The 18676-nt window shown below is 34.8% G+C and overlaps 2 protein-coding genes across 4 annotated transcripts in view; one reads left to right on the top strand and one right to left on the bottom strand.

The window, feature by feature from the left end:
• Positions 1-16674, bottom strand: part of LOC106875700 (PH-interacting protein) — a 49189-nt gene extending 32515 nt beyond the window's left edge. For both annotated transcript variants that reach the window (XM_052975444.1, XM_014923977.2), the window contains exons 1-8: positions 16299-16674; positions 15885-15943; positions 15601-15630; positions 15216-15275; positions 10771-10921; positions 10181-10276; positions 8234-8394; positions 7164-7385 (exon numbers count right to left, since the gene is read on the bottom strand). In XM_052975444.1, coding sequence (XP_052831404.1) covers positions 7164-7385; positions 8234-8394; positions 10181-10276; positions 10771-10921; positions 15216-15275; positions 15601-15630; positions 15885-15943; positions 16299-16347 — 828 coding nt within the window. In that variant the 5' untranslated portion in view covers positions 16348-16674. The remainder of the gene's footprint in view (positions 1-7163; positions 7386-8233; positions 8395-10180; positions 10277-10770; positions 10922-15215; positions 15276-15600; positions 15631-15884; positions 15944-16298) is intronic.
• The window catches only part of LOC106875357 (dehydrodolichyl diphosphate synthase complex subunit DHDDS), a 15749-nt gene continuing 12896 nt past the window's right edge, over positions 15824-18676 (top strand). The window contains exon 1 of one of the 2 annotated variants that reach the window (XM_014923653.2): positions 15824-15964. The gene's annotated coding sequence lies outside the window, so the exon portion shown is untranslated. Of the gene's footprint in view, positions 15965-16802; positions 16911-18676 lie in introns of those variants that run through there. The other variant, XM_014923577.2, reaches the window with a different exon arrangement.

Raw genomic sequence — 18676 nt, 5'->3', positions numbered from 1 at the left:
CAGCTGGATGCCCTTCCTAACGCCAACCACTCAGAGAGTGTAGTGGGTGCTTTTACGTGTCACCCGCACGAAAACGGCCATGCTCTAAATGGTGTCTTTTATGTGCCACCCGCACAAGAGCCAGTCCAGGGGCACGGGCAATGATCTCGCTCGAAAACCCTACCAGGCCAGTCAGGCAGTACTGGCAACGGTCACGCTCAGGATGGTACATCTTATGTGCCACCCGCACAAGAGCCAGTCCAGGGGCCCTGGCAACGATCTCACTTGGCTTGCCGGGTCTTCTCACGCACAGCACATCTCCAAAGGTCTCGGTCATATATCATGATATTCTGTTTTCATGCAAGGACAGCTGACAAGTTCAAAACAGTTAACAGAGATCTGATCATGTACATAAGTTAAAAGTTATATTTTAAAATAACGCTTGATAGTAGGTTCGCTAAACACAGAACCAGTTCTGTGAGAGAGAGAAAGGCTATATTTCACCAAATCACATTCACTATATCACAGCTAGACATTTCATCAATGTTTGAGGAAACACACACAATGATATCTTGAAAAAAATCGAAGTTCAGTTACTCAGCTGGGACAAGAAAGCGAAGAATAATAACCTAATGTTTAACCTCTCTGACACTAACCTGCCTAAGACCATGCTTGGCTTTACGATGCAAATTTGCTGTTTTAAAGTGATTTAAATTAAAACCTTCAATTAATATTTTGTGTTAATTTAGGTCTCAAACACCAGCATAACAATGAGAAAGTTATTTTACTAAATTCATTATTTCCAAAATTTACTGAAATGAAGGCAGCATATTTCAGTAGAACTATGGCAATTACAGTGTGAGACTTGAGTTTGGATGTCATTTAGGTTTTCTTTGCGTGGTTACTGAACAATAATAAAAGACAAAAAAACCCCCCAAGGCTTCACTTCAGTTTTATGACATTTAGCAAAGTGACAGTAATATAGGGGCACGTGCTGTAACAGTGCATCGCTGCATCCACTATTTGTTGGTGATTGCTTACTCATGGCAGATGACACTTTTGCACCACTCGGGCAACAACCCTATCACCCATGGGTCTGTTTGAGTAGTCGTTGCTGGTGAGGGTTTTACAAGGTCAAAGTGCAGATCCAATCTGAATCTTTTTTTTAGTTGCCTTTTACGATAAGCAGAGCAAACGTTGGGTCTATTCTTTGACATGCAAAGGAGAGATAAAAATTTTCCCTCTAGATATGATGTGAATATTGCAACTAACATTTTTAAATGACTTGGTGGCATGTATGGCTACTGTAGAAGTAAGTATTATGTCTAACCCATTAACAGATTAGTCTTGTCAAATGTATGCTTGTTTTGGATTAATCATGCATTATCTTGTAGCTTCAAGATTTTGATCATATATTTTTTAGAATGTCGGTAAGGTAGGTGTGAGAGGCCAAGATCCAACTAGTTTGAATATAAAACGGAGGATATATGGGCTGGATATGGATGGTTCAAATGCTAAAGGGCTAGAAACACAAATGTCTGCAGCAGACTTGAGTCCATAATCTACGAGTTGATACCTTGTACACTCAACCTACCCACTTGTAGAAGAGAAGAAAAGAATGATAACAGACATATGTAGGAAATCAATGGGGTTAATGATAGAGTGTCAAGGGAGTTATAGTGAGAGAATTCTAAGGAGATGGTGATAAATGATAATAATGGTATAAAGTACGGTGAAAAGAGCAGACTCAATAATGTTGGCTATCAGTTATCTGGAGTTGAATGATCTGTAAAATAGGAATTCTCTAAAAGCAAGTGAAAAGACACACACACATCATAATTATCTCAATGGTAGAATGTATCCCTTATCCTATTACAGATAAAGTAGATAAGAACTGAAGTTGTTATTTAGCCCAAGGTTAGCACTAATCAAGTCAATTTATGGTAAAAAGTATTCTAGCCATGACCATCCTGTCTTTTTCAGGCAACATTATTCAATGTGTCCTTCCTTATAAAGGTAGCACTTTGAGTGATTTGACTGCTATGTCTAGCAGTTTGAATGACCATGCTGAGGCTTCCTCATTGGCTCAAAAGAGATGAGTAATGCACTTTTCAATAGTGAATACATGTACTTTTAAAAGACTGAGGATGTAGATTTTGAGAGGTTAGTGGAAATAATCTGATAACAGGCTGAGGTAAGTCATTGGAATTGGTAATTTTTTTTTAAGGAAGGAAGGGCAAGGTATATATATCGTAGAAGAGAGACATTTCCACTTTTAGCTAAATATTCCTGGTGGTTGTGAATAAGATGTCCTTGAGATGTAAGGCCAATGAAAATATATTTATATGCTTAAATTTCTGACAAACATTTCTATTATTGTCCATAATAGATATAAGAGTAGAATCTAATTTGAAAGAAATTTTCTTGCGTTCAATTGTAGCCTAACCATACATGACACTTGATGCTAACAAGACACAAAAAAGCGGGAGGGAAAGGCAAAATTCTTCAACTTCATTTAACATCCATGTACCATGCTGGCAAGGATTAGATAGTTTGACAGATGTGATGGACCCAAAGATTGCATCATGCCCCAGTGTCTCATTTGGCATGACTTCTATGAACAAAAGCCCTTCCTAATGCCAACCACTTTCCAACATGTACTGGATGCTTTCTTCATGCCACCAGCATTAGTAAGGCTATCATGCAGTTTGCAAGACATGATTAACGATCCAAAACACATCAACATATATCTGTCTACAACACTTGACATTTATACAGGCTGAGTAGTGACATGACCAAACCAACATATATAGCCATTTGCAGGTAGGTAGGTGAGTGTGTGTGTGAGTATCTGTCCGTCCTTGTCAAGGTATCAAGAGCTAATTGTAAATGCCACCATTTTGCAAGTGTTGAAGTTTGTTTGCCAGTCCACCATGAAAACATGTCCTAACTAGGCAAAAACATTACTTCGCTTAGAAACAGGTGAGAGTTGGTGACAGAAGAGCAGCCAGCTGTAGAAAAAAATCTGCTTCAACAAATCTCAGTTGACCAATGAAAAAGAGATGTTAAAATGATGATTTACGTTCATTAAAAGAAACTTAAAAATAAAGTTACTAACCAAACTATTTAAAGATGCAATCTAAAAAGGAAACATTTAACCACTGCTTAGTAGTTTTAATTAACTACTTTTGCTTCTAATGAGTACTAATAACATTTTAATTATTATTTAGTATTAATTTAGTACCCATCATTTACTTTTAATGAGTGTCGCACTACCCACAACAAAAAGACTAAACCAAAACATATTTGAATAACGACTGAGTAAGTTGTATTGAATATATTTAGTTGATTGACTATTGTTAAATAGGTAGCTATTTTCTGAGGGAATGTATGGACACACAATACTCTCATTATGTTCATCATGCATTACAAAACAGCCTATTTTACAGATTTTTATTTATATATCTCCATACTAACATATATCCACTTATCTCTCACTCTCTCTCTCATATATATATATATATATATGTATAGAGAGAGAGAGAGAGAGAGAGAGAGAGAGAAAAAATATAGGTATGGCCCATGTGAACATGGAAAAGTGGATGTTAAATTATGACACATCTTATTTGTTTGTCACTAGACTGCAGTCATGCTGGGGCATGGACTCAAAGAATTTTAGTTCAGTGAATTGACCTAGTAAGGGTTAAGGGAATTTTGGTCATATGAAAGCAAACCATCAAAAGTGGGATATACAAATGGATTATCTGCACCTAAACATTCAAAGCAAGGTTTCAAGCTCATTTCTAGATGTACTGTATGAACTCCAATATGAGCACTTGAGACTGAAATAGTATCTTATGGATGAAATAACTTGTTTACAATAAACTGTTCATTTAGAAAATGACACATTTGAAAACTTTCTTTTTCATTCAATATAAAAAAATATATATATATATATATATATATATATATATATATATATATATATATATATATATATAAATTAATAGAATAACAAAAGAACTGGAGTTACATAATCACTTTCATTAGCTTACAGATGTTTCTGCTATGAGAAGCACAGCATTCAGAGCTGAGTGTTTGTGCAATATCTTAGTTTCCTCAGAGCCAACAATGAATCTGATCCTCAGGCATTTATATGAAGCTTGATGCAAGAGTCTGAGACATGTTTCAGCTTCAATAATATATATTTTACTCTACATTTCGGATTCAAGTGCTGTTTTTTGTACCTTGTTTTGCACCTAAGTGCCCATGTGTGTATGTGTCTCACATCATCATGAAACCACTGGACATTACTGTCCAGAGTCCTAAGGTTCCTTGGGCTAGTTACCTGGTGTCCATCACATATAAGTGGCCAAGATCACAACATTACAGGGTTTCTCATTTACAGCCGAGTAGACTGAAGCAATGTGAACTGAAGAGTTTTGCTCGAGAACACAACTACCCCCAGTCAAGGAATCAATACCATGATATTGTGATTGCAAACGCAGCACCCTAACTACTATACCACATGCCTTCACAATATTTGAAGAGAAACTTTATTAGAAGTGATTTTTTTGTATATAATAGATTGATGTAGATATCAGTAAATTTAAAACTTTTGAAGAACAGTAAAAAAAAAGCAGTGGTTCCATGTACAGTAGCATAACCTTTACAAAGGATATGATGAACATTAACAGACATCTATGTCCGACATTACATGACTACCTGTATACACACACACATTTTATATACAGCAATTCGATTACATATGACTATACAGAATGAAACAATGCAATGATGACAAAGCAAAGTCTAAACCGAAATCCAGGAATCAAGACACAGGAATTTCTTTTGTACACAACATTCAGGATACCCCTTTTTTTTTAGTTTTTGCATTGTTTTCCTTAAATTCATTATATTTAAGAGAGGGAAGATTATCATAAACTGCTAGAAATCTTTGGTGTCACAGATATGAAGTTGAAATTAGGGATTTGTACAGGAACACACAAGAGGAAGGGAATCAACAAAGTAACAATCTCTTGGAATGTAGGACAAAATGTCCACTTTTCCATGCTTGCATGGGTCACACTGACTTGGCTGAGGTAAACTTACTATAGCTGAATGCCATTCCAGACACCAAACTCCACCTGTTCCCAAGGAAGGTAGTATTTCCCTATGAACAGACATGTTTTCACAGAACATTCCAGCTATAACTCTGTCCTTTTCTCAGACAGCAATCAAGGCCTAATATTATGCTACATGTCCTTTCTTTATGAAAGCAGTCATGTATCAGTTGAGGAAGATATAGCTGCTATTTCTAGTAAGTCTGGCAAGTATATAGGGTTCCCTTGGTTTGCCTTTTAACATGTATTTGCAGAGATGGATCAAGGATTGCAAAAGATATGGCCACTGCCCCTCCTCTAATGAATAAATAATTTTTTACAATGTTTATCGAATTGTTGTAACTAGTTGGCTTTACTGAAGTCAAAGCAGGACTGTTATCAAACAGTGTCTAGCAACTATCAAGCAATGGTTATAGGGGAGAGAGAGAAGAAGAAGAAGAGAGAGTCTGAAGATATTGATTTGGGAAGTCAGTTGTGCTGCAACTTTACCTTCACAGCCACTCCTACATCAGATGGGCAGAGAGTCTAAATAGATTTAGTCTAGACCCAGGCTAGTTGCCAGCTAAGAATACATTGAAATTATACTCTCAATATTGTGAGACTTATGTAGAATATTAAGTAAAATGAAGACTGAATTTAATCCAATAAATCAGCATCTTAGTAAAAGACTAAGAAGTCCTGTTATGGTATTACAATTCTTCAAACTGTTGACCACATCCTTAGACATGAAAATATTATTTACATCCAGAACAAGAATCAAGAAAACTGCTCGAAACATAATACCTCCATAAATGTTAAATTTTTCCACAAAGTTAATAATCTGGAAAATTATAATCCTAACAGTGACTCCATCCATCTGCTGTAGGATCCTATCAGGAGGCAACCATCATTACACTTTCTATTTTTCCCCAAGAAAACATCTCTATCATTCTACAAATCCACTGTCCTTCAACTAAAACCCATAAGATACCTGGCCCTTCATTCTGGTCATCCTACCATTCTATTGTCCTTCAACTAACCAATAATTATAAACAAAGACATTCTCACAGAAAAAAAAAACAGCAGAGAATCATGTATTTCTATTAACACTAACTATTTTATTCTTGTCTAACCCCTTAGAATTAAACTGACCACATCAGGCCAAAATCTACCTGTTTTATGATCAAACCTGCCAGATCTGGCCTCCCACAATGTCATTCTAAACAAACTATCATCAAAACCTTGAAGCTACAAAATAATGCATGATTAATTCAAAAGAATGTGAGTAAATAAGCATTGCATTTGATAGTGTAATCTGAATATGAAAGGGCTAAGTTGTCCTTAATCAAACCTAATCTGTTGTGAACTTATTGATTCTATCAGATTGGGCCACATCAGCATTTAACATCCGTTTTCCAAGCTGGTTGGGCAGTTTGACAGGATCTGGCAAGCCACACTGCATCAAGCTCCAATGTCTGCCTTTGGTAAGGTTTTCTATGACTAGGTGCCCTTCCTAATGCCAACGATTTTGAAGAGTGTACTGGGTGCTATTTTTGTGCCACCAGCACTGGTGAAGTCGCCAAGTAACTTGCATGACAGGGAAAGAACACAGAAAGTTCCCTCAGTAGATGAAGAAGGGAGCATTTGAAAGGGGGAACTGACTTAATAGCAAGCATCAAGAGGCTAAAGTATGATAGAGAAACAAACACACGACAGAGATACATAGCTACCCTGCATTATACAAGGGTGGGAGTTGCAGTGGTAAAATAAAGATGGTAGAGATGAGGTGCCAGAGAGAAATAACACAACATGGAGAGCTTCTACGTAGTCATTCAACCAGCTAGAAATAGCAGCCGCATTTTCAAATCAAACCCAAACATTTTTTTTAAAAGGAAAGAAATAACAAAATCCCAGAAAACAATATGCCTGGGGAAAAAAAAATAAATCAAATCATAACAGGATCCCTTTTCAACATAGGCTTGCCTGCTGGATCGAGACGGACCTAGGCTTAATGACAACAACAAGCAGATACTTTCTTTGTCAATTAAACCAGCTTATAATGAACACTGCAAGCAATATTACCTGTAATGAGGTGATCATGCCTGTATGTCCCTGGAGAATAGCTACTGGTGCTTTAGACCGTAAACACCAAACACGGATAATTTTATCACAGCTGCCTGCAGCAATAAGAGTGTTCTCATAATTTACTGCCATATCCGTTATCTCCGCAGAATGTCCACGTAGAGTCGCCAGTAAGCGTCCATCTGCAGTACTCCATATCTTTACAAGGTGATCATCAGCTCCCTGAAACAAACAAACAAAATCATTAGAATCAGGAAAATTCTGAAACATAAATAATACTTTCAAATTTTGGGCCCAGCAACAGGTGTCTTCCTGTGGAAGAGATACATGGCTATCACAGTTGGAAAAGACATATACATACATACACATATATATAGACTCTCCTATTGTTAGATAACGTATGAGGGTTCAACAACTTCTTACTGAACAACCACATAGAGGATTTGTTTATAGTAATCAAATGTTTGTGTAGACATAAGCTCACTCCCTCCATCAGATCAACATTACCTGTACAGGTGCAACGGGGTGCCACATGTCAGATGTCGAAATGATCGCATAGCAACATGAAATGAAGTGCTTTGTTCAAGAACACAACACAATGTTCGGTCTGGAAATCGAACCCACAATCTCACAATCGTGAGTGCAACACCTTAATCACTAACACACAGACACATTTTGGCAAAATATGTAAAGTTTTGCAACATGTTCTTCTAAAGCTGCATACAATCCCTTGTCATCCTTACCAAGGAAAAAGCAGTGGTTTAGTGATTGGTCTGTCAGGAACCTCCAACCAATGACATTTATGTTCACAAAATACAACAGAAAACAAACAATGCCAAATCTCAACCTAGAGAGATTAGCTTCATTATAAAATAAATAAAACAAAAATAAGCAAAATTTCCCTTGAATTGGACACGATGGCAAAACAAGTAGTATTATTAATTTCTTAATGAGGTAAATTAGTCAAATAAAATGTCAGAACAACAGCATCAGTTTACATCACAAGGCTAAAATTTAGATGTTTAGGCAAAAAAAAAAAAAAAAAAAAAAAAAAAACAAGGTTGTCGTACCGTTATAATATATTCTCCAGTCCGATCAAATGTCAAACAATACACAGCAGATAAATGTCCCAGTTTGCGAGCATGCATGCCCATCCGGGTGAAGATTTGTGTTGGAATAATATGAGGATGATGGGAGAGGCCATTTAACTCGCGTGAATGCAGCAGGTAATCTGTGAGTAGAGAAATCATTATCAATAAGTAAACTGTTAAGATTTTCAATGTTAAATAATATCAGGCATTATATGCAACAATGATAACAGAAGAAAGTGGTTGCTTACAACCTCCATCCATGGTTTTCATCAGTAAAGATTCTGCTCAAAATTGCAAGCCAACAAACAAAGATACTCATCACTTATACTGCTCAGATGGAGCCATCTGTAATTGTAGTCAAGTCCTATAATTAAAAGGAGTTCCAACCACACCCATTCTATCTTTTTTAAAATGGTAGGATGTGATGAGATAAATTTGGCAGATTTTCTAGTGGATCAAGCAATCAAAGTCTGTATTGGAGAGAGAGTCACTTGTAATCAGCAGGAACACAGGGTAGCAATTGTGATGGGAGGTACATCAGAATTTTGGATCATACATACACCTTATGTTTTTTTTTCATACCTCTTCCCAAAGGTAAAAATGGGTCAGCATAGGACCAACACCATTATCTAAGCAAATTTACAGAAGCATTAATGACAATAAAAAACCAATACATGGGGAAGGAGGGCCTTCCACCACTGTGCAGCAAAATCAAAGAAAGCTGCAAGACCAACTACCCTTCTGACCACTGGGAGAAGCACTAAAATTGCAACCTTCAGCAATAATTAAGGTGTGTGCTTCATAGGGAATGAAGGGCTTAAAGAAGAAGAGACATGAAGTGGTCACATCATCATCATTGTTTAACGTCTGCTTTCCATGCTGGCATGGGTTGGACGGTTTGGCTGAGGACTGGCGAGCCAGGAGGCTGCACCAGGATCCAATCTGATCTGGCAAGGTTTCTGCAGCTGGATACTCTTCCTAATGCCCATCACTCCAAGAGCGTAGTGGGTGCTTTTTACGTGCCACCAGCACGGGAACCAGTCAGGTGGCACTGGCAGTGACCATGCTCGTACAGTGGATGGAAACTGTAAAGGTTAACTTTTATATAGCATGTATATATTATAGATTTGTTAATTACCTTTTTCCTACCAAATATTTTTTTTTTTAAATACTTCTGTAATCGGCCAAATATTGAACAGGTGAGAGAAGAAAAGCATAATCTTTATTGTGATTGACAAACTGTCAAATCTTTATTGTGATTGACAAACTGTCTTTATTGAACTCGGCTGGTTTTCACTCATTTTATTTACAAGTTACAATTCAGTGAAGGTGAATGGCCAAGTGATTAAGGCATTGTGCGCCTGATAAGATTCTGGTTTTGATTCCTGAACAGGGAAGTGTGTTGAGTTCTTGAGCAAAGTATTTTATTTCACATTGCTCCAGTCCACTTAGTGATAAACAAGTTCCAGCAAAAGCTGGGAAGTTAACCCTGCAACAGACCAGCATCCTGATCAAAGAGGGAATGTTATAATCTCAGTCCCTTACATGCCACAGAAACCAGGTTAAGCTTTGGCTCCATGGGTCATCTGACCTTACTAGCTCCTTGTTCAGCTGTCCAACCCGTACCAGCATGAAAAACAAACGTTTAAATGATGATGATGATTTAGGTTATATAAGAATCAATTGATAAAATATACAGAAACCCATATATATATATGTACCCATGTTTACGCCTCATCTCTTTATATCACATAACTTAGTAGTTTGACAAATAGATAATAAAAATGTACCAGACTTAAGGTTGGAAAGTCACTGAAAATCTTTGAAGGCAGTGCCACAACAAGGCTGCACTCCAATGAGTGAAACTAGTAAAATGAAAGAATACATGATAGATGAATAAGAAACACCTAAAAGAGTGTTACTTACTGTAATTTGGAGTGGCAATGTTCAATGGAGGCAGCAATGGTGCTTGGTGCAATGTAGCAACATGATGAGCAAGCTTCCATTTTATTACTTGAGAATCTGAAGAAAGAGAGAGAGACAGCATGTCGGTTAAGGGATTCATACATACATACATATATACACGTCCAATCATTTTAAAACTGATCAAACTATTTTGAATAGACATCAAAACCAATCTATGTTGTAGACATTGTTTAAACTTTACACAACCAACATATGGTGTAGACGTTTAAACATCAAGTTGCATGGATTATATACAAAAGATTATACACTCATATAACCAGAGATGCCTTTTGGATCTTTCTACAACAGCAATATAGTAAAAATAGTAACAAAATCAGTCATATAATGGGTCCATCCATAACGATACCTTTAACATCTGAAAAGGGATCAAACTGCAGATGGTTGGCTTCATTGATAAAGTTCACAGATCAATAGAAAAAGAGAAACAAACCAACATCTTTAGTCTATTATAAATAATAACTGAAAATACTAAGTTAATTTGTTAATGTATTCTAATTTATCAAAAGAATGCAAAATGCAAGATAAATTACCTTGAGTTTTCCGAAGAAGAGAATGACTTCCAGCACCTAAGAATGTGAGAACGCCAGGTACACTAGGTTTGATTTCTTTGTCTAACAAAGGAGCAAGTCGTTGGCAGATTTTTAAGAGATGATCAGATGTAATATGACTGTAATATGCAACCTAGAAAATGAAATTATAAAAAACAAAAATCAAATCCAGAGACATTATCAACCAACACTTGCAACACACACACACACATATATATGTATATATATATATATATATACACACTCCCATTCAACCACTGAAAAATTTTAATCAAATTAAAATAAACATTGCATACACACTTTATTTTCACGTTGCTCTAGTTCACTCAGCTGTGAAAATGAGTTGCAACATCACTGGTGCCAAGCTTATCAGCCTTTGCCTTTCCCTTGGATAACATTGGTGGCGTGGAGAGGTGAGGCTGGTATGCATGGGCGACTGTTGGTCTTCCATAAACAACCTTGCCCAGACTTGTGCCTCAGAGGGGAACTTTCTAGATGCAATCCCTTGGTCATTTGTGACCAAAGGACATCTTTACCCTTTTTAGACATCAAAACCAATCTGTGCTGTAGACATTGTTTAGACACCACACAACCAATGTTTGATGAACATCTACTGACTTATATTTGCATCTCTATAAAACTAATTTACAAAATAAATTAACTAAAAAATTTTGTATTAACTTAATTTTCTAAGATTTATCAGTCCCTAAGTGAGAATGCCATTGCTGTTAGTGTAGAAATAAAGCTTCCTAATTTGGAATCAGTCTATTATATAATGATAACCAGAAATAAAATATTTGATCATGATTGGAGATGAAAATTATTGAAATGTAGTTTAGATGAAAATATTTTTTTAAATATTTCATCTCTAAAAGATAAGGTTAATAGTCTAAAGGAAAAAATGATTTCATTTCTGAATACACTTTCTGAAGAAGATACAAAACATCAGAAGTTGATTTATGACTTCAATCTTCAACAGAATTTGATAGTTCCATATATCTATTTTAGAAAAATTTTGTTGTTATACTTTAATCTTATAATAAATACAGCTTAATAATATCTGAAAGAGAAACAAGACATCTGTAGAAAAATCAACATACTTAAAGAATGAGGCTTTGTTAAAGACACACCTATTCTCCTAAAATTTCAGAATGATTTAGCCAGCATTTAATTCTTTAATATATAAACCACGTATCAAATTCGATTCTGGTTAAAATATATTCCAACATTTTATAGAAAACTATTACCCTACACACGTCCAGGTATTAAAAGATTAAAACTAATAAACATGCAACCAAGATAATGCCAATATTCTGCACAGTTATTGGTAGTGGCCCAAGTATGGAAAGGCATGGCCACCTTTAAGTCAGAACAGAATAAGAAATTAGCTTCAATTATCAATGATATCTTTATCTTTTACTAAAAAAAATTTAATATCAGATTAACTTTACTCATCTCCAAATCCAATGGAACTCTGTCCAAACTATTAAAACCAGTTTATGCTATACAACAGATTTATTATACAACCCATAGGGGTTTTAACAATAAAAGCTAATTCGTTCTTGTCCAACAAACATTACAATAGCTGATTCGTAGGGATCAGATAAACAAAATCAGGCTCCAATCGGCCAAACTAAATTTGTTGGACAAATATCTCAAACTAGAAACAAAAACAACCCTAAAATTTCCTACTTCTGGACGACATTTTTAAAAGTTTGATCAATCACGCTTGAACCAAATAAAGAAGTGGGAGTCGTTTTAAATGACTATCACCATCCATGAACGAGGAAGTCTTTATAAAAGATTTATAAAAACTATTAGATTTGGTTACACCAAAATTACTGACTTCAAATTAAATTAAGAGGCGACTAACTAAACTGTTTTGCACAGATCTCTAAAAAAATTTTTTTTAAATGACAACCGACATTAACATTATTCCATGTGATCTGCTTCTCCAGAAGCTTGCTAACACAGATCTACATACAGAGCTCACATATTTCATGTATTCTGTGAGATTTGTCACTACTGTTATAAGGTACTAATCAAAAGGAATCGGTAAAATTTAGAAACAAAAAAAAAGCTAGCAATAAATGAGAAACGGTAAGTGAAACAAAAGCCATCGTTTAAAGAGTTTAGTAGTAAAGCTGTAGTTATGTAAAACTAGTAGACAAGCGCTTTGTAAGGATGATACACTAGAGCCGAAATTTATGGATACATATCTAACAGGAGGAATAAAGTTAGCGAAAGGTTTACACCAAACTAGAAATTTTGGTCGAAATGTATATCAGTTGGAAACGAGCAAAGAAAATAATGTGAGTCATTTGGAGTGAGGTGTGTAAGTAAGAAATACACAAGAGCAAGGAAATAGACATTGCGTTAGAGTTTGAAGAATCGAAACTTACACGACAGTAATAACTATTACTGCATTTTATTCTACCTTAACTATTAAATAAAACAGATGATGCGATAACAAGAGAAAAATAGGGTCGGATTATTAAGTTTAAAAGCAAAAATGTTCGAGTCGAAATAAAGGATTGAATATCTAGGTCAAAACATCATGGCTTTCTACGTGAACAACAAACGAAGGGGAGGAGAGAAAAGCCTCACTCACAATCGAGGATATTAGCTGTAGAAGGAACTAGTCAGAGCAAAATGCGATTATTCATATATTTACTAGAAGGATCAGTAAAACAGAAATTCAAATTAAACATTTATTTAATTCCTCGACAATGTTAAATATAACAGTCGCCATGACTAATGTTGAGGGGGACTAATGTTCAAGACTAAACGATGGCCGAAACTGCCGACGAACAGAGAATAGGTCAACGATGAAGTACAATGTAAGACGAATTACAACTGGTTAACAGAGTCGGAACGATCGAAAGATTGCACATTTAATTAATGGTCAATAGGAATTTATTTATGAAATTCCTCAAACACCGCCAATGGTCGCTTACTTCAAATGTTATGGCGAGATCGGACCATCTTTAAACACGGAAGAACATAGCAGACACACACGCACACACATTCCGATCGATTCCAAACACAAAATAATTCATTTTAGATTATTTTCTTAATAAAACCAAAGAAAAAAAAGAGAAATTTATCGCAAATATAACATTTCAAATTCATTTCCAACGAAATGCTTTCTGCTCCCTCATAATAAAAAAAAAACACGTTTAGTGTCACAAATCAGGTGTACAAACACAAAAACATGTGATTATTTTGGAAAATCTAATATTTTCCGGGATTTATTATTCTTTAAAAAATATCTGTAATAATGGGTCGAGAAGAAAATTCCCCGAAAAATTTGTTGCGAGAACAAAAGGCAATTTAGCAGGTTTGATGGGAATATAAACAGAGGAACAGGTAAAGAAAAAACCTCGTGGAAGTCGGACTCCAAAATAAACATTTTCTCAGTTTATAAACACAACATCATATGGCAAGTTATTTGCCACACCAATTACCACTATATTGGCTTTTAAATAAGATTTTCACTGTTTTTCTCATCCACAAACTTTTATCTGATTATTTCATTTAAAATATTTAATTTTTAATAACTAAATATTTTATTCTAGGCAGATTTGAGTAAAAAGAAATTAAATTTAAGACCAGAAAAATTCGTTTAAAAACTCATCTGGAAAATATAGACGAAGTCTTTTTTATGGAGCTTCAGAAATGAGGACGGGGAAGAAAATAATTTAAGTCGTTGGTATTAAAATAAGGCATCTTTGAGCGATAAGGAAATATTGTGGAAATTTTTTTAAAAAATATACATATGGGTGGGGAAGCGATATTTAGTATGAGGAAATATGTGAGTGTGGAAAAATATGTTGGGCGAAAACCGTCATAGAAAATTGCTAAGGCCACTGTGGGTTTGAGGAGGAAACTTAATTTTGTAGTGAAGTGTGAGATAAAAGCAGCCAATCAGATTGCACGTTTGTCGGAGAGGGTGGCGAGGAAACGTAAGTAATATAAGAGAGGAAAGGAGGTTTCACTGTGACACGAAACAGTAGGCGGATTTTGATTGGCTGTCGTGCACAGTTCGCCCGTGATATCATCATCATTGTCGTCTTCTTTCTTCCAAAACCTCGATATTTCATGTTGTTGTAGGACACAAACAAGAGGAATACTTCCCACCGTCTCTGTATCTTCACCCCACACACATATACACTCACTCACTCAAACTCAATATAAGCATATCAAAATAATTAACTAAAACTAACCATTAATTGCAAATAAGACGTTTTTTTAGATATATTTAGCAGACAAGTTCAAATTCTTACCTCCGCCCAAATTTTTCTTTCTTAAAAAATACCTATTTCCACCTTTCACTTCAAAACCAAATTCTTCGTATTGTAAACATAAAAAAATAAAATTTTAAATAAAGTTTGGTAGGTTTTTTTTTTTCTCCAAACAAAACTCACCAAGTTTTCGTAAGTTTTCAAATGTTCTCCACCTTTCCAATCAAGTCTTTTGGGTAAAAGCTGGAAGAATAAATGAAAACAAAACAAGAGATTTATAAATATATAGTGAAATGAAAGAAAAGGGGGAAAAAATGAACAAGAAAGTGAAAGCGGACAGGTAAAGGGGGCAAGGAAGAAAGAAAAGAGAAAGTTTTGAAGTAGAGAATAATAGGAATCAAGGTGGAAAATAAGTTTTTAAAAGAAATGTAGAGATGTTTGAGGAATTTTTTTGTTTGGGGGGTGAAATTAAAGCGTCCAGTGAGTCTGGTTACTAGGCAGCCAGAAAAGAAAGAAATAAAAACGTGCGTGAAGGCCCGCGAGCGATTCTCAGGCCAACCCCGTTTACCTTGTGTTGGTGTATTTCTTGACGCAACACCTGTGAAATAAAGGAGAGAAAAAATAAGACAGGGGTTATATCAATAATTAAAGAAATAAAGAAAGAAATGCTGAGATAAATATTTAACAAGAAAAAGGGAGAGATTCAAAAGAAAACACGCGAAAAGGGAATCGGTCGGATCTTTTTTCGATTTAAATGATAGGGTTTTTTTTTAATATTAAACAATAGAGGGGTCTTTTTAAATATTAAACTACAGAGGGTAATTTTTTAATACTTCTATAATAATCACTTACTTCAGCTGCCTTACTACACGGCCCAGACTCCAGAAACTTGGCAATTAGAAAGTAGAGCTCTGCAAAAAGGAAAACAGAAAGTGAGTTTTGTTTATATTGTGGTTTATTACTATTAAACATGATTATTATTATTGTATGCGGTGCCCTTCCTAGGAAACATATACCCATATCTATATATAATATATATAAATGTATATAGGTATATACTGAGGGTATGTATTTCTGATATGACATTTGTTTTATTACCCCCACAAACACATGTAAATAATATAAAAAGATATCAACAACGGTGGTGGCTGTCGTCGGAAGGGTTTTTCTTTTTCTTTTTTCTTTTTAGGAAAAACCTCAAGACACACACACCGAAAGGGAAATAAAACACAAAATAACAATAATAAATCTCTTTTCTACACTTACCTAGTTCTAATTGCGTTCCACCTTTATCTCCGCCTCTTTCCTCCGACATATTCAGATTCTATATGTTTGCATGCCTTACTAGTTGTACGCTGTTGTATTAAGAATTAGTGAACTAGCCATAGCCATATTTTATGGAGTAGTCATTGAGCGAACAACGACATTCGCCGCCCGAACTATTTACATGCGTATTAATATCTCCCATTGCTTCGTACAGCGGCGCCTGACGTTTGTTGTTTTTGTTTCATTTTTCGTCCTTCGTTTATTTTTGTGTTTGTTTTATTTATTTCTTTATTTTTTACTTCCGCACTATATTGCCAATTCGTTTTTCACTACAGGGCAAGCAACTTAAGAATTATTTTAGCCATCAACATATTTTATTTCTGCTGTACTCTTGTGAATTTAGCGTAACACATGATTTTTTCTTCTCTACTACATATCTCTATGCTCGATCGATACCGCACTATTTTTCTTTTATTCAGCTAGCGAGATAGTGTGAGTGCAGTGGTAGGAGGAGGGGAGGTAATGTTTTAACGTTAATGGCTGCTAGTCAGTTAGCAACGTCATCATAAAGACTAGCCACAGCCCCCGATGTCGTTCAGCTCGAACGAACGGGTGAGTACAAATATCAAAGCGAATAGCACAATTTATTTTGTTTTCAACTTATTAAATTAAAGCAAAAAGATTTTTTTTTCTTTTTATTGTAATAAAAAAAAATTAAAGCCGTGTTTAAAAGAGAAACCAAAAGGAGAAAGACTTAGTATAGTAATTACTACTATCAAGTAAGGAGTGATGTGGTTTGTAATCGAAACCTGAGATGTGACATTTCAGGTCGGAAAAACTTAATGGTTAAAAGGTTTTATTTTATTTTATTTTATTTTCTATTCTTACTGAAAGACAGAAACAGTAATTATAATTAAAAATCATAGAAATATGAATAATAATGAATATGAAACTTTAATGTGTTTCGTGACGGAAGAGGCCGACTCTAACTTCGCTATAATAAGTAAACAGCCGCAAACGCTAGTTTGATAGTAAATGGGAAAAGAAGTAAAGGGAAATAAGATGCTGGGTCATTCATGTATTGCCAAAGAGTATTATTAGGCAATGTGAGAGAAAATAAAATAACTACAACTCCGGATATGAAAGCGGATCATTGATTCGCTTTGCCAAAAGAGTTCTATCGAGTGTCGCCTCTACGCCATAGTAATCGTAATGGCTGCAGAGATTATGGCGAGTGTGAGTTCACGTGTGTGTATGCAATAACAGTGGGTTTCTGTATGTGCGTGATGAGCAAGCAAGCTACTACACTGGTCCCAATGTTGGGGTACATTATTCCACTAGATTATCCACTAAATCGACTAAGCTGACTAAACAGCTGGCACACGCATTTCCTCGACCAATCCTTTTTCTCTACTTTTCCGGGTATTCTTCGTTTTTCGTTTGGATTCATTTTTTTTTATAGTTACTTTGTCTTTTATTTCATGTGAAAAGAAAAATATCTGAAACTGACATTAAATTCGTTTTCGCCTTCTATTAACCCTTATATTTTTCGTTTCGTTATTTTTATATATACCAACATAATTTATCTTTATCATCTGGTTTAGAATCATTATTTTTATGTAGGAGGAGTGTCATAGCATCTATTATATTTGGGGGTTTTTTTTCTATCTGGTAGATAGTGGTATTGGAGTGTTGGATATAGACATGTGTGTGCTTGTTGGTATAACCATATCTTCAGAAAATGCATGTATATTCAGTAGATTAATAATGTCCCAGTAGCGGAGGTTATTGAGATAGATAGTTATATAGATACACACACACACACACATATATATTCTTATACATGTATATGTAATCTAATACTTTTTTTTTATATATATAATAATCTTATGGATAGGTATATATGTATGTCCATATATTGTAAGAATGATTATATATATATAATCCAATTTCTATGTCCAATTTACAGTCCATTTTATAATCTGTATAATCCAGTTTATATAAGCATATAAATCATTATATATATATGAACATATATAATACAATCTAATTTATTTAATATATATATACTTAAAGTCTAAGTTATATAATCATTTATATAATAGATAGATAGAGCTGTATACAAATATTGACCCACTATACATAAATAATTATATTACTGGATATGGCATACCATAACCAGTAATATATTGGTTGACAATATAAAAGTATACTTGTTCTATAATATTGAGTGTGCTATTCTCATATATGGACAACTACCTCAATATATATATACATATATACACACAAAAATAATGGGTGTTTAAATGAATGTATATAATATATATATATATATATATAATATATATATATATATTTATTTATAATATATGTGTATA

The sequence above is a fragment of the Octopus bimaculoides genome, chromosome 21, assembly GCF_001194135.2.
Source record: "Octopus bimaculoides isolate UCB-OBI-ISO-001 chromosome 21, ASM119413v2, whole genome shotgun sequence".
NCBI classification, from domain to species: Eukaryota; Metazoa; Mollusca; class Cephalopoda; order Octopoda; family Octopodidae; genus Octopus; species Octopus bimaculoides.
The sequence above is the reverse complement of the archived record's forward strand: the minus strand, read 5'-3'. Positions and strand labels throughout refer to the sequence as shown.